Below are 14,422 nucleotides of genomic sequence, written 5' to 3'. Positions count from 1 at the left end.
GTAAACCAAGTGCGCAACCTCGGGAGCAAGAAGTGGGACGACCACGAAGTGGTAAATGTTATTTTAAGATCTCTCATTTTTCTAAATCCCACTCAAGTTCAATTGATTCGTGGTAATCCTAGATATACTAAAATGACCCCCGAGGAAGTTATCGGGCATTTTGTAAGTTTTGAGTGCATGATAGAAGGCTCGAGGAAAATCAACGAGCTTGGCGACCCATCCGAAGCTCAACCCGTTGCATTCAAGGCGACGGAAGAAAAGAAGGAGGAGTCTACACCAAGTAGACAACCAATAGACGCCTCCAAGCTCGACAATGAGGAAATGGCGCTCGTCATCAAGAGCTTCCGCCAAATCCTCAAGCAAAGGAGTGGGAAGGACTACAAGTCCCGCTCCAAGAAGGTTTGCTACAAGTGTGGTAAGCCCGGTCATTTTATTGCTAAATGTCCTATATCTAGTGACAGTGACCGAGGCGACGACAAGAAGGGGAGAAGAAAGGAGAAGAAAAGGTATTACAAAAGGAAGGGCGGCGATGCCCATGTTTGTCGGGAATGGGATTCCGACGAAAGCTCAAGCGACTCCTCCGACGACGAGGACGCCGCCAACATCGCCGTCACCAAGGGACTTCTCTTCCCAACGTCGGCCACAAGTGCCTCATGGCAAAGGACGGCAAAAAGAAGAAGGTTAAATCCAACTCCTCCACTAAATATGAATCGTCTAGTGATGATAATGCTAGTGATGAGGAGGATAATTTGCGTATTCTCTTTGCCAATCTTAACATGGAGCAAAAAGAAAAATTGAATGAATTAGTTAGTGCTATTCATGAAAAGGATGACCTTTTGGACTCCCAAGAGGATTGTCTAATTAAAGAAAACAAGAAACATGTTAAGGTTAAAAAGGCTTATGCTCTAGAAGTAGAAAAATGTGAAAAATTGTCTAGTGAGCTAAGCACATGCCGTGAGATGATTGACAACCTTAGAAATGAAAATGCTAGTTTAAATGCTAAGGTTGATTCACATGTTTGTAATGTTTCAATTCCCAATTCTAGAGATAATAATGATGATTTGCTTGCTAGGATTGAAGAATTAAACATTTCTCTTGCTAGCCTTAAATTAGAAAATGAAAATTTGATTGCTAAGGCTAAAGATTTTGATGTTTGCAAAATTACAATTGCCGATCTTAGAGATAAGAATGATATACTTCGTGCTAAGATTGTTGAACTTAATTCTTGCAAACCATCTACATCTACCATTGAGCATGTCACTATTTGTACTAGATGTAGAAATGTTGATATTGATGCTATTCATGATCATATGGCTTTAATTAAACAACAAAATGATCATATAGCAAAATTAGATGCTAAAATTGCCGAGCATAACTTAGAAAATGAAAAATTTAAATTTGCTAGAAGTATGCTCTATAATGGGAGACGCCCTGGCATCAAGGATGGGATTGGCTTCCAAAGGGGAGACAATGTCAAACTTAATGCCCCTCCAAAGAACTTATCTAACTTTGTTAAGGGCAAGGCTCCCATGCCTCAGGATAACGAGGGTTACATTTTGTACCCTGCCGGCTATCCTGAGAGCAAAATTAGAAAGATTCATTCTAGGAAGTCTCACTCTGGCCCTAATCATGCTTATATGTATAAGGGTGAGACATCTAGCTCTAGGCAACCAACCCGTGCCAAGTTGCCTAAGAAGAAAATTCCAAATGCATCAAATGAACATAGTCTTTCATTTAAAACTTTTGATGCATCCTATGTTTTGACTAACAAATCCGGCAAGGTCGTTGCCAAGTTTGTTGGGGGCAAACACAAGGGGTCAAAGACTTGTGTTTGGGTACCCAAAGTTCTTGTGTCTAATGCCAAAGGACCCAAAACCGTTTGGGTACCTAAAGTCAAGAACTAAAATTGTTTTGTAGGTTTATGCATCCGGGGGCTCAAGTTGGATACTCGACAGCGGGTGCACAAACCATATGACTGGGGAGAAAAGAATGTTCTCCTCATATGAGAAAAACCAAGATCCCCAACGAGCTATCACATTCGGGGATGGAAATCAAGGTTTGGTCAAAGGACTTGGTAAAATTGCTATATCTCCTGACCATTCTATTTCCAATGTTTTTCTTGTAGATTCTTTAGATTACAACTTGCTTTCTGTTTCTCAATTATGTCAAATGGGCTACAACTGTCTTTTTACTGATGTAGGTGTCACTGTCTTTAGAAGAAGTGATGATTCATTAGCATTTAAGGGTGTGTTAGAGGGTCAGCTATACTTAGTAGATTTTGATAGAGCTGAGCTCGACACATGCTTAATTGCTAAGACTAACATGGGTTGGCTCTGGCACCGCCGACTAGCCCATGTTGGGATGAAGAATCTTCATAAGCTTCTAAAGGGAGAGCACATTTTAGGATTAACAAATGTTCATTTTGAGAAAGACAGGATTTGTAGCGCATGCCAGGCAGGGAAGCAAGTTGGAGTCCATCATCCACACAAGAACATCATGACGACCGACAGGCCGCTTGAGCTACTCCACATGGATCTATTCGGCCCAATTGCTTACATAAGCATTGGCGGGAGTAAGTATTGTCTTGTAATTGTGGATGATTATTCTCGCTTCACTTGGGTATTCTTTTTACAGGAAAAATCTCAAACCCAAGAGACTTTAAAGGGATTCTTGAGACGGGCTCAAAATGAGTTCGGCTTAAGGATCAAGAAAATAAGAAGCGACAACGGGACGGAGTTCAAGAACTCTCAAATCGAAGGCTTTCTTGAGGAGGAGGGCATCAAGCATGAGTTCTCCTCTCCCTACACGCCACAACAAAATGGTGTAGTGGAGAGGAAGAATCGAACTCTATTGGACATGGCAAGAACCATGCTTGATGAGTACAAGACACCGGACCGGTTTTGGGCCGAAGCGGTCAACACTGCCTGCTACGCCATCAACCGGTTATATCTTCACCGAATCCTCAAGAAGACATCGTATGAGCTCCTAACCGGTAAAAAGCCCAACATTTCATATTTTAAAGTTTTTGGTAGCAAATGCTTTATTCTTGTTAAAAGAGGTAGAAAATCTAAATTTGCTCCTAAAACTGTAGAAGGCTTTTTACTTGGTTATGACTCAAACACAAGGGCATATAGGGTCTTTAACAAGTCCACTGGACTAATTGAAGTCTCATGTGACGTTGTGTTTGATGAAACTAACGGCTCTCAAGTAGAGCAAGTTGATCTTGATGAGATAGGTAATGAAGAGGCTCCATGCATAGCGCTAAGGAACATGTCCATTGGGGATGTGTGTCCTAAGGAATCCGAAGAGCCTCCAAATGCACAAGATCAACCATCCTCCTCCACGCAAGCATCTCCACCAACTCAAAATGAGGATGAGGCTCAAGTTGATGAAGGGCAAAATCAAGAAGATGAGCCACCTCAAGATAATGGCAATGATCAAGGGGGAGATGAAAATAATCAAGAAAAGGAGGATGAGGAAGAACCAAGGCCGCCACACCCAAGAGTCCACCAAGCAATCCAACGAGATCACCCCGTCGACACCATCCTCGGCGATATTCATAAGGGGGTTACCACTAGATCTCGTGTTGCTCATTTTTGTGAACATTACTCTTTTGTTTCCTCTATTGAGCCACACAGGATAGAGGAAGCACTTCAAGATTCGGATTGGGTGGTGGCGATGCAGGAGGAGCTCAACAACTTCACTAGGAATGAGGTATGGCATTTAGTTCCACGTCCTAATCAAAATGTTGTAGGAACCAAATGGGTCTTCCGCAACAAGCAAGACGAGCATGGTGTGGTGACAAGGAACAAAGCTCGACTTGTGGCCAAAGGATACTCCCAAGTCGAAGGTTTGGATTTCGGTGAAACCTATGCACCCGTAGCTAGGCTTGAATCAATTCGCATATTATTAGCCTATGCTACTTACCATGGCTTTAAGCTTTATCAAATGGACGTGAAAAGTGCCTTCCTCAATGGAGCAATCAAGGAAGAGGTCTATGTTGAGCAACCTCCCGGCTTTGAAGACAGTAAGTATCCTAACCATGTTTATAGGCTCTCTAAGGCGCTTTATGGGCTCAAGCAAGCCCCAAGAGCATGGTATGAATGCCTAAGAGATTTCCTTATTACTAATGGCTTCAAAGTCGGCAAGGCCGATCCTACCCTCTTTACTAAAACTCTTGAAAATGACTTGTTTGTATGCCAAATTTATGTTGATGATATTATATTTGGGTCTACTAACGAGTCTACATGTGAAGAGTTTAGTAGGATCATGACACAGAAATTCGAGATGTCGATGATGGGGGAGTTGAAGTATTTTCTAGGATTCCAAGTCAAGCAACTCCAAGAGGGCACCTTCATTAGCCAAACGAAGTACACTCAAGACATACTAACCAAGTTTGGGATGAAGGATGCCAAACCCATCAAGACACCCATGGGAACTAATGGGCATCTCGACTTCGACACGGGAGGTAAGTCCGTGGATCAAAAGGTATACCGGTCGATGATTGGTTCATTGCTTTATTTATGTGCATCTCGACCGGACATTATGCTTTCCGTTTGCATGTGTGCAAGATTCCAATCCGACCCTAAGGAATCCCACCTTACGGTCGTAAAACGAATCTTGAGATATTTGGCTTATACACCTAAGTTTGGGCTTTGGTACCCTCGGGGATCCACGTTTGATTTGATTGGTTATTCGGATGCCGATTGGGCGGGGTGCAAAATTAATAGGAAGAGCACATCGGGGACTTGTCAGTTCTTGGGGAGATCCTTGGTGTCTTGGGCTTCAAAGAAGCAAAATTCGGTCGCTCTTTCCACCGCCGAAGCCGAGTACATTGCCGCAGGTCATTGTTGCGCGCAATTGCTTTGGATGAGGCAAACCCTGCGGGACTACGGTTACAAATTAACCAAAGTCCCTTTGCTATGTGATAATGAGAGTGCAATTAAAATGGCCGACAATCCCGTCGAGCATAGCCGCACTAAACACATAGCCATTCGGTATCATTTTCTTAGGGATCACCCACAAAAGGGGGATATCGAGATTTCTTACATTAATACTAAAGATCAATTAGCCGATATCTTTACCAAGCCTCTTGATGAACAATCCTTTACCAGACTTAGGCATGAGCTCAATATTCTTGATTCTAGAAATTTCTTTTGCTAGCTTGCACACATAGCTCATTTGAATACCTTTGATCATATCTCTTTTATATACTATGACTAATGTGTTTTCAAGTCTATTTCAAACCAAGTCATAGGTATATTGAAAGGGAATTGGAGTCTTCGGCGAAGACAAAGGCTTCCACTCCATAACTCATGCTTCGCCATCACTCCGAGCAACTCTCTATTCCTTGGGGAGAAATGAGCATTAAAGAAAAGGACTTCATCCTTGGGGGAGAGAGTAAATGCAAAAGGACCGGACTTCGTCTTTGGTATAATCTTAACTTATTCACTTATGACCAAAGAGGAAGTTAGTACTCCAGAAGGGCTCTAATGGTTCCGTTTTTGGCGATTCATGCCAAAAAGGGGGAGAAATGAGCCCAAAGCAAAAGGACCGCACCACCACCAATTTCAAAAACTTAGTGTTCTCAAAGAAGTATTTATCAATTGGTATCCTATTGTGTTCAAAGGGGGAGCAAGTAGTATTTCAAAATGATATATCAAAACCCTCTTGAACACTAAGAGGTGGATCTCTTTTAGAGGGAGTTTTGTTTAGTCAAAGGAAAAGCATTTGATTTAGGGGGAGAAAATTTCAAATCTTGAAAATGCTTTGCAAACTCTTATTCATTTACCTTTGACTATTTGCAAAAGATGATTTACAAAAGGATTTGCAAAAACAAAACATGTGGTGCAAACGTGGTCCAAAATACTAAATAAGAAAGAAACATTCCATGCATATCTTGTAAGTAGTTTTATTGGCTCAATTCCAAGCAACCTTTACACTTACATTATGCAAACTAGTTCAATTATGCACCTCTATACTTGCTTTGGTTTGTGTTGGCATCAATCACCAAAAAGGGGGAGATTGAAAGGGAATTAGGCTTACACCTAGTTCCTAAATAATTTTGGTGGTTGAATTGCCCAACACAAATCTTTGGACTAACTAGTTTGCTCAAGTGTATAGATTATACAGGTGTAAAAGGTTCACACTCAGTCAATAAAAAGACCAAGTTTTGGATTCAATAAAGGAGCAAAGGGGCAACCGAAGGCACCCCTGGTCTGGCGCACCGGACTGTCCGGTGTGCCACCGGACAGTGAACAGTACCTGTCCGGTGCACCAGGGGACTCAGACTCCAACTCTTCGCCTTCGGGATTTCTCGGAAGCCGGCGCGCTATAATTCACCGGACTGTCCGGTGTGCACCGGACATGTCCGGTGCTCCAAGGAAGCGCGGTCTCCGGAACTCGCCAGCCTCGGGTTCGCGTGGCAGCCGCTCCGCTAAAATTCACCGGACTGTCCGGTGTGCACCGGACTGTCCGGTGTACCAGCGGAGCAACGGCTCTCTTCGGCGCCAACGGCTCCCTGCGGTGCATTTAATGCGCGCGCAGCGCGCGCAGACGTCAGACATGCCCATACCGGTGCACCGGACATCAAACAGTACATGTCCGGTGTGCACCGGACACCCAGGAGGGCCCACAAGTCAGAAGCTCCAACGGTCAGAATCCAACGGCAGTGATGACGTGGCAGGGGCACCGGACTGTCCGGTGTGCACCGGACTGTCCGGTGCGCCATCGAGCAGACGCCTCCAGCCAACGGTCAAGTTTGGTGGTTGAGGCTATAAATACCCCAACCACCCCACCATTCATTGCATCCAAGTTTTCCACTTCTCAACTACTACAAGAGCTCTAGCATTCAATTCTAGACACACTAAAGAGATCAAATCCTCTCCAATTCCACACAAAGCCCTAGTGACTAGTGAGAGTGATTTGCCGTGTTCATTTGAGCTCTTGCGCTTGGATTGCTTCTTTTCTTTCTCACTTGTTCTTGAGATCACAACTTCATTGTAATCAAGGCAAGAGGCACCAATTGTGTGGTGGCCCTTGCGGGGAAGTTTTGTTCCCGGCTTTGATTTGAGAAGAGAAGCCCACTCGGTCCGAGGGACCGTTTGAGAGAGGGAAGGGTTGAAAGAGACCCGGCCTTTGTGGCCTCCTCAACGGGGAGTAGGTTTGAGAGAACCGAACCTCGGTAAAACAAATCCGTGTGTCACACTTCATTATTTGCTCGCGATTTGTTTTGCGCCCTCTCTCGCGGACTCGTTTATATTTCTAACGCTAACCCGGCTTGTAGTTGTGTTTATATTTGTAAATTTCAGTTTCGCCCTATTCACCCCCCCTCTAGGCGACTATCAGTATTCGATCCTGGATAAGTGGCTTTATCGGACTAGATCCGAGGGACTGACGGTTTATTCCCGTTTAAGTGTGTTGCTGCCCTTAAGGGTGCGACTTGGGCACTTAAGCTGGAATAATTCGGGCGGTTCCGCCACAGCTGGTATCGGAGCGAATACCATTACAGAGAAGTCAATAAGTCATGATTACCAACCTTTTCTAAAGTAAAACTTGCTTAGAAACAAATGTTGGATAGATGTCAGGACGATAAGGATAGACCTAGGACGTGAAGCCTTAGGAAATAGATGGGTAGCTAGGTGGCTATATTTATATATGCCATAAAGGCTAGTACTATTATTAGGAAGGATGCTGTAGAAGCACCCGAAAAAGTAGTTAGGTCTGAGAAGACGACTAGAATGAGCATGCATCATGATTGTCGCATTATAATTGTCTCTTGCATCAACATGCTTCTCTCACCTTTATTCCAATAATAAGAACTTGTGAATAATGTGATGTATTGCCGCCTTGTGAACTCTAAGAAATGCCTTACCTCGTGTCAGATTGGTAAGTCTTGCTAGGTGGTGTTGTGTGTTTCTCTTGCCTTGCTATTTAGGTGGTATTGTAAATGTTCAACCCTTTTTGCAAAAAAATGTTGTCTGTTCTGCTCAAGAAAAGACCCTCTCCAAACAACCTTGTGGTTAGCAAGTGAAACCCCTTAAAAAATCTAATCATGTGCTTGTGTTGGTGTTTTCTAGCCCTTGAGTGTTTTACCGTTGGAGTTACACCTATAGACCCCCACAGCTTGACCGCTAGACCAACCCAAGTCTCCTTGTGCACTAGTTGTGTCAAAAAAAATTTGTTGTTTGGTGTCTAGTTGCGCAAACCCTATCAAGGCCATGTTTCTTTCCATAAACCCTTGCCCTAAAACTTCATAGCATTTCTGCTAATCATCCTAGCTGATCCTGTTTCCCTACCTCCCCTTTCGCCTCGGTCTGGTAATCTTTTTCCTTGCGAATCATGTTGTGGCTTTATCATCCGAATCTCTGATCCTTTAATGATTCTGCCCCGTTATCTGGTTATCTGCTATACCCTGATCTCATGTATCAAATGTGGATCAGTCCAATATCTCATTATGATCGTTCTCATACTCTTCTCTGAGGACCATGACACTGTTTTATCGATTTTATCTATCGACAGTGTATCCCTTTGGTTCAATGGATTTGATTCTTGTCTTTAGTTCTCTCATGTCTCTACAAGCTCTTCAATCTTGATCTCATGGTTGGTTCGTCCTCATATCAAATCTCGTGCTAATATCTGATCTGATAATCTCCATGTTGATCATCAGATGGTTCTCTGGGTTAAAGAAAATTCTCATGTGATGCTCTTTTGTCAGCAATCTCTGCTTCAACTCCGGTCACATTCTTATTTTCTGAGCCATACTCTCATGGGCTCCACTATCTGTGCTATGTGGATTTCTCATTGGTTGCGTTTGGTAATGGTATTATGGCTAACAACTGATGGTGCCGCGACGAGACCGAGAGCCTACTATGGTGCACACATGGTTGAGCTACTCGGCACGCGCTGGTATCGCGGTTAATAGTCGTGATCCATTACGAGACTATACTGGTGTGCTATCTTTCGTGGATATTCTCTCAGAATGATCGCTGCATTTTGTCTCGATATGCGCGATATTCTAACCAAATCTGTCTTCAGTATCTTGTCAGATACCCTCTCATGAATTTGCATCTATCTTCAGTCTGGGAGTTACATGCTTCTCCACCCTTAAATATCCTCATTCGAATCTCGGGACGAGATTCTTTTTAAGGGGGGGAGGCTGTGACACCCCAGGTGTCAGTTTCATGTTATGTCGGGAGATTTATCCCAATCTCAGATGCTAAGTGAAAATTTCTATTTCTCGCTCACGTATGTCTCTGATTGTTCAGACTATTCGTACACTTTTGATCGAATTCGGAGTTATCCAGTCTCGCAAAAGGCCGAATTCGGAGCCTGTTAAAACTTTTATTCTCGGAACAGATGCAAACTCGATAGTCAATCTCGACTTATAAATCTCGTCTGAAGCTCATTCAATCAAACTCTCGACGGCTGTTATCTGATCTGAGCCCGAGTTTAATTCCTCGAACGTTGATCTATGTCGGACTATTTTATCCGAGTCTGTACTCTCACACGGAATACTCGGTATGTCGTCTCTAATCAAATTTATCCGACTCAGCCAAATATCTCATGTCCGAACCGAGTTAAAAACCCCGTATCGGCAGCGATTTTAAATTGTCACGCTTCGCCTTCTCCGACTAAAAATCCGAAACCAATCGGTCTCAATTCATTTTGTTCCTAAATTGGCGCGAGGAATTATTTTTCCGAGCGGCGCTAAACAAATCAAATTCTTCGTACGGATAATCTGTCATTCTGTCCAACCGAGCACCAGCTCGCTCTGTTTTTACACAGACGGCCTCCGCGAGAGCATTTTTATTTCGGAAAATAAATTACCGCAGCCCGATAACGTGTTTGGGCCAGCCCAACCTAGCCCATTTGGCCCACTAAGAAAACCCTAGCCCTAGTGCCTCTCTATAAATAGGGGTGCTCACTTGGTCATTTTCCACTCCCACCCCTATTTTTTTCCCAGCCGCCAACAGCCTCTCTCTCCCTCCCCACGCCATCTTCCTCCCTGGATTCCCCACGCTAGCAACAGGGAGCACGTCTCCTTCCCTCCATGGCCGGACCGCCCTCCCCCTGCTGCCGGCAGACAGCAGCTTGGCATCTTCAACCTCGGCCGCGAGCTCCCTCCTCGGCTGCTTCCAGCCCAACTCGGCGCCCTTGCTGCAGGCGAGCAGCAGCTCCCTGGATTCATGGCGCCGGTGAAGCTCGAGCAACCAAGCTCCCAGCTATGGCGCTTGCTCCCTGCAGGGATGCAGTTCCCTTGGCCGACGCCCAGCAGAGCAGCCATGGCCGAGCTCCCTGGGAGCACGCCGGTGCCCCTGCTGTCCCCATGGTCGAAGCCTCTGCTCGGCCAGCAGACATGGCCGCCAGCCCCCGGCGAGCTCGAGTTCTTCTCCCTGGCCGCCCTGCTCCCTGTCCACGGCGCCTGGGAATTCCAACAGCAGCTCCCCCTTCTCCCTGCGCCCTCTCTCCATGGCGAGCAGCCCCCCTGCAGCGAGCTCTTTCCCCTAACCTGCTCGCGGCTAGCACCATGGAGCCGAGCTCCTTCTCTGCAGCAGCCGCTGCACCTTTCCCCTTTTTGCCACTATGGTGCGCAGCCCCGTCTCTTCCACTCAACGCAGCAGATCGGACAGCTCCTCTGCTCCTCCATTCATCGCCATCAAATATTTTTGGGGCTCGATTCGGCGCGCTGTCCATCTGCGTTGCCTCGCTGCGCACCCGCGCGCTGTGTCGTGCCATCCCGCTTTTGCAGCCATCGTTGGTGCACGCGCAGCGCCGCACCTCACTGTTGCATGTCCCGCTGCGCGCGTGCCAGGTGTTCGGCGAAATGTCTGGGTGGGGTGCTGCGCAGCGAACCGCACGCCGTGGTGCCCACCGGGTGCTTGCTGTTTTTGCGCAGCCCCGTCGTCGTCGTCGTTCACCCCGGTGAGACCACGACAATCCTTATTCGATTCCGCATCGGCGTTATTTTCATACGATTTAATTGTGTATGTGTGCTGTTTTATTTTTGTTTTGTGGAGTAGAGGCATCCCATGTTTTGCGTGGAGAAGGCAAGTCGTTCAACGCTCGTAGATGTGCGGAGCTATGCACAAATCGGAATCACCATCGTCCTCACAAACACCGTTTGGGTTTGTTTATGGTGAGCCGATGCATGTCGCTCTCGATTGACTCATTTAATTATTTTGAATGGATGTGTGTAAAATGTTTCGATTATGCGCATTGGTAGGATCGCGTTTGCGATTGGAGAACAAGAGGTTAATTGGTGTGCGCGATTTGTAGTTGTCTAATTATGTTTTGGTCGATGACGTGCATGTGGTTATATGTGTGTGAAAGTATAATTGTATGAATGGACGCGTGTAGGGAAGAAAATGAAATAGAAAAGAACTCGGGTATTTTTATTTTGATAGGAAAATATGCGATGCGTTGTTTGATGCGAAAACTAAGTTACAAAATGTGGATTTTGTTTTGGGGAAATGCATCGATATGTGTTTATGTGAAAAGTGTATTTGTTTTAAGCAATGTGATGGGATTCATAATTTTAGAGGGGATATATTTATTGATGTGACGAGTAGTTTAGAGAATGCTAGTTTGCGTAGAGGATGTATCGTTGAGACATGAGTGTCGGAGTCCATTTAGATTAGTGGTCGCGCCATATTGATTGAAGTGTCTCGAGTGCACGCCATGATATGGTTGTATGCGAGACAGAGTTATGCGTATGATGAGTTTAGTAAAAATCCATCGGTGTCTCTAGTGTTAAGTTGAGATTTATTTGCGCATGGAAAGTAACATTGTGTTTAATACTTAGAACTCTTAGTCGTTAGTAGAAATTGTTTGGGCTTATGTAGAGAGGTGATGACATGCCGTAAGTAGTCATCACTTCCTCTATAATTATAAGTCGAGTCAAAATGCGGGGTACTAGTAGTACGCTAGACAAGTGATGTTCCAAATAGATAAATCGGGTGATGTGGTAGTTGTCAAGCGTGATAGAGGTTGAGTCACTTAGGTTATAAATTGATGCTCGACATGTGAGATCTCCTAAAATATGGTGTTTTAAGTGACTGGTGCGTTGTCCAGTTTAAGTTGAGAAAATGGTTAAGAAAAACTAATTAACCTGCTCCCACCTATGTTTTTGAGTTGCGAAATCTAAAATACTTTGCTAAGTGTTATACTGGTTAACCAACTTGTTAGATGGTTTGGGTTAAGTCTGTAAACATGGTGATTTGCTTGTTGTAGTCTAGATGCGCATGGTTATGGTCGTGGGTAAAAATTAGTAGTGCTCATGTGGTGTCTAAGCTAAAACGCGAACTAGTGGATGAAACGCGTTTTGATGTACATATATGCCGAAATTGATGATTGTGGTGAATGCGTTGATTAAATGTGTATGTTAGTTCTAGCGCGCGAAGTAACTTGGATGAAAATTAGTAAGTCTACTTGTTGGTCCTAATTTGATTAATTTAACTCTAACAAATGGTAAAGTGTTAGAATAATTCAAGTCTCTAGAACGCGGCAATTCTTGAATTGTATAGAAGCTGAAATGTATTGATTGCTGTTTTGGATTGCACGTACTGTTTTCGGTGTGCTGTATGTTTGATGACCCAAATTGTGTTTTCTGTAGATAGGTGCTATAGAAAAGTGGTAGATAACTTTATTATCTTGCTGGTGTTAAAATTTGACAGCCATAGGTCTGAAGGTTTAGGAGTTAGGATTTTTACAAATTCAGTAACTGAATCTGTCCAAATTCTGTACAGATTTCAGAAACTGCATTGTTTGCCTAATTTAATGTTACAATATGTTCACGGTCATTATAAGAAAGTTGTAGATGCTTTTCTGATCTTGCTTGTGTTAAAATTTCATAAACACAGGCCTGATAGTTTAAGAGTTATGAATTTTACAACTTGGTTGCTGTGTTCTGTCCACTGACAGAACAGATTTCGAAAACTGAATTGTTTGATTCAGTTCAACATAGAATCAATTCTTGGTGATTATAAATGTTATGTAGTACTTTTCCCAAGCTTTCCAAAAAGTCTTGGATCACTATTTTTGGTGGTCTGAAGCTTAAGTTATGGATGTTTAAAGTCTGAAGACTGAATCTGTCCAATTCTGGACAGCAAAGCCTTCTAGTGTATTTTATCCTTAGTTAAATATTGAATCACCTTAAGATGTTTATAAATGATATGTAGACAATTTTATTAACTTTCTAGAAAGTCTAGGATCACTTTGTTTGGATGTCTGAATCTTTTGTTGTGAATTTTTGAAGCTACAAGTCTGAATCTGTCCAAATATAGACAGAGCTGCTGTGTTTGCACAATTCGACCTTGCTAAGTGTTTAGTCAGGTTGTGATGACAATACCAAAGTTGTAGATCACTTTTTAAGCTTTCCAGAAAGTCCTAGTTTGATATTTTTGGACTAACCATTGAAGAGTTATGATTAAAACAAGCAACTGCTGTATTGCTGTCCAAAAATTCTGCTAGTGCTCATTTGATTGTTAGTTCACCCGTTTGGCTAAAAATGTTTGGTTAGCACTTAAATAAATGTAGACTTGCCATGACTAAGCTTAATAATGCACGTGTGTCTTGTTTTGTATGTTTCTTGCTCTAGTTGATTATGATATAAGAGTTCCGTAGTTAGTGATGCCTATGTCGTATTCAAGCTTACGTTGTCTTGGTTGGACTTGTGTGGTCGGTGATGTTTTTGCGCGATTAATAGGAGAACTAATAAAAAGTCGTATCCAAATAAATAAAATGTGCGTGTACTTGTCATATCGTATTTGTGTTACGTAAATAAATAAAATGTGGTCGTCTTGTTAACGGTGTTAATGATGAACGCCGATAACATACGAATAGCTAGCGCTTGCGTATAGTCGTTGCGGTGTCTTACAATTAAATGTGAGTTTGCTGCCATGTATTTATATAGCTTGTGATATTTTTCATTGTATTCATACATATGCATCCTGCATCTCATTTAGGACCGAGAGGTGACGACCGTGCAAGTGATGTGGTGCCAACCACAAGATGCAGTCGGTGGACGACCCAAGGAAGGATGGACTTAACCAGTGGATGCTCGCCAAGCGAGTACCTCCCCAGCAAACACTACCTAAGTGTTAAAAAGGCAAGCCCCGGTTTTATGCATAACCGTTATATATGCTATTTTACTGCACTTAATGTTTGTAGGCTTGTACTGTGCACTTAAGTGTAGGAGTTGAATGAAACCCTAGTTGCATGAACTCAGGATTCCCTTTGAGATGGATACTAGTATGCTAGGTCGAGTAGCTGCTTTGCTAATTAGGGATCTCGGTAGAAGTCGAGTGATTTTTCTAGCACTCGCGCGAGGTCAGGAAATTGGTTGTATCCACTTTCTTATCATAATGAGATTGGTTGGTGAACAACAATCCATGGGGATTGGTTGTTCACGGGATAAAAATTG

General features: G+C 43.6%; 1 protein-coding gene across 1 annotated transcript; it reads left to right on the top strand.

The window, feature by feature from the left end:
• Positions 1 to 9,957: 9,957 nt before the first annotated feature.
• LOC111591302 (uncharacterized) lies at positions 9,958 to 14,107 on the top strand. Its single transcript, XM_023302260.2, has 3 exons — positions 9,958 to 10,923; positions 11,022 to 11,137; positions 13,965 to 14,107. Exons 1-3 carry the CDS (start codon positions 10,188 to 10,190, stop codon positions 14,046 to 14,048), a joined length of 936 nt encoding a protein of 311 aa, XP_023158028.2. The 5' UTR covers positions 9,958 to 10,187; the 3' UTR covers positions 14,049 to 14,107.
• The last annotated feature ends 315 nt before the right edge of the window (positions 14,108 to 14,422 follow it).

Source organism: Zea mays, chromosome 4 (assembly GCF_902167145.1).
Source record: "Zea mays cultivar B73 chromosome 4, Zm-B73-REFERENCE-NAM-5.0, whole genome shotgun sequence".
In the NCBI taxonomy this organism is placed as follows: domain Eukaryota; kingdom Viridiplantae; phylum Streptophyta; class Magnoliopsida; order Poales; family Poaceae; genus Zea; species Zea mays.
The sequence above is the reverse complement of the archived record's forward strand: the minus strand, read 5'-3'. Positions and strand labels throughout refer to the sequence as shown.

What these genes read in the sequence shown, in the direction of transcription:
- LOC111591302 (XM_023302260.2), top strand. Translation starts at nt 10,188, where the DNA reads ATGGCGCCGGTGAAGCTCGAGCAACCAAGCTCCCAGCTATGGCGCTTG. An exon ending in CGTCGTCGTCGTTCACCCCG is followed by an intron (nt 10,924 to 11,021) that starts GTGAGACCACGA and finishes TTTGTGGAGTAG; the next exon opens with AGGCATCCCATGTTTTGCGT. An exon ending in ACCGTTTGGGTTTGTTTATG is followed by an intron (nt 11,138 to 13,964) that starts GTGAGCCGATGC and finishes CATCTCATTTAG; the next exon opens with GACCGAGAGGTGACGACCGT.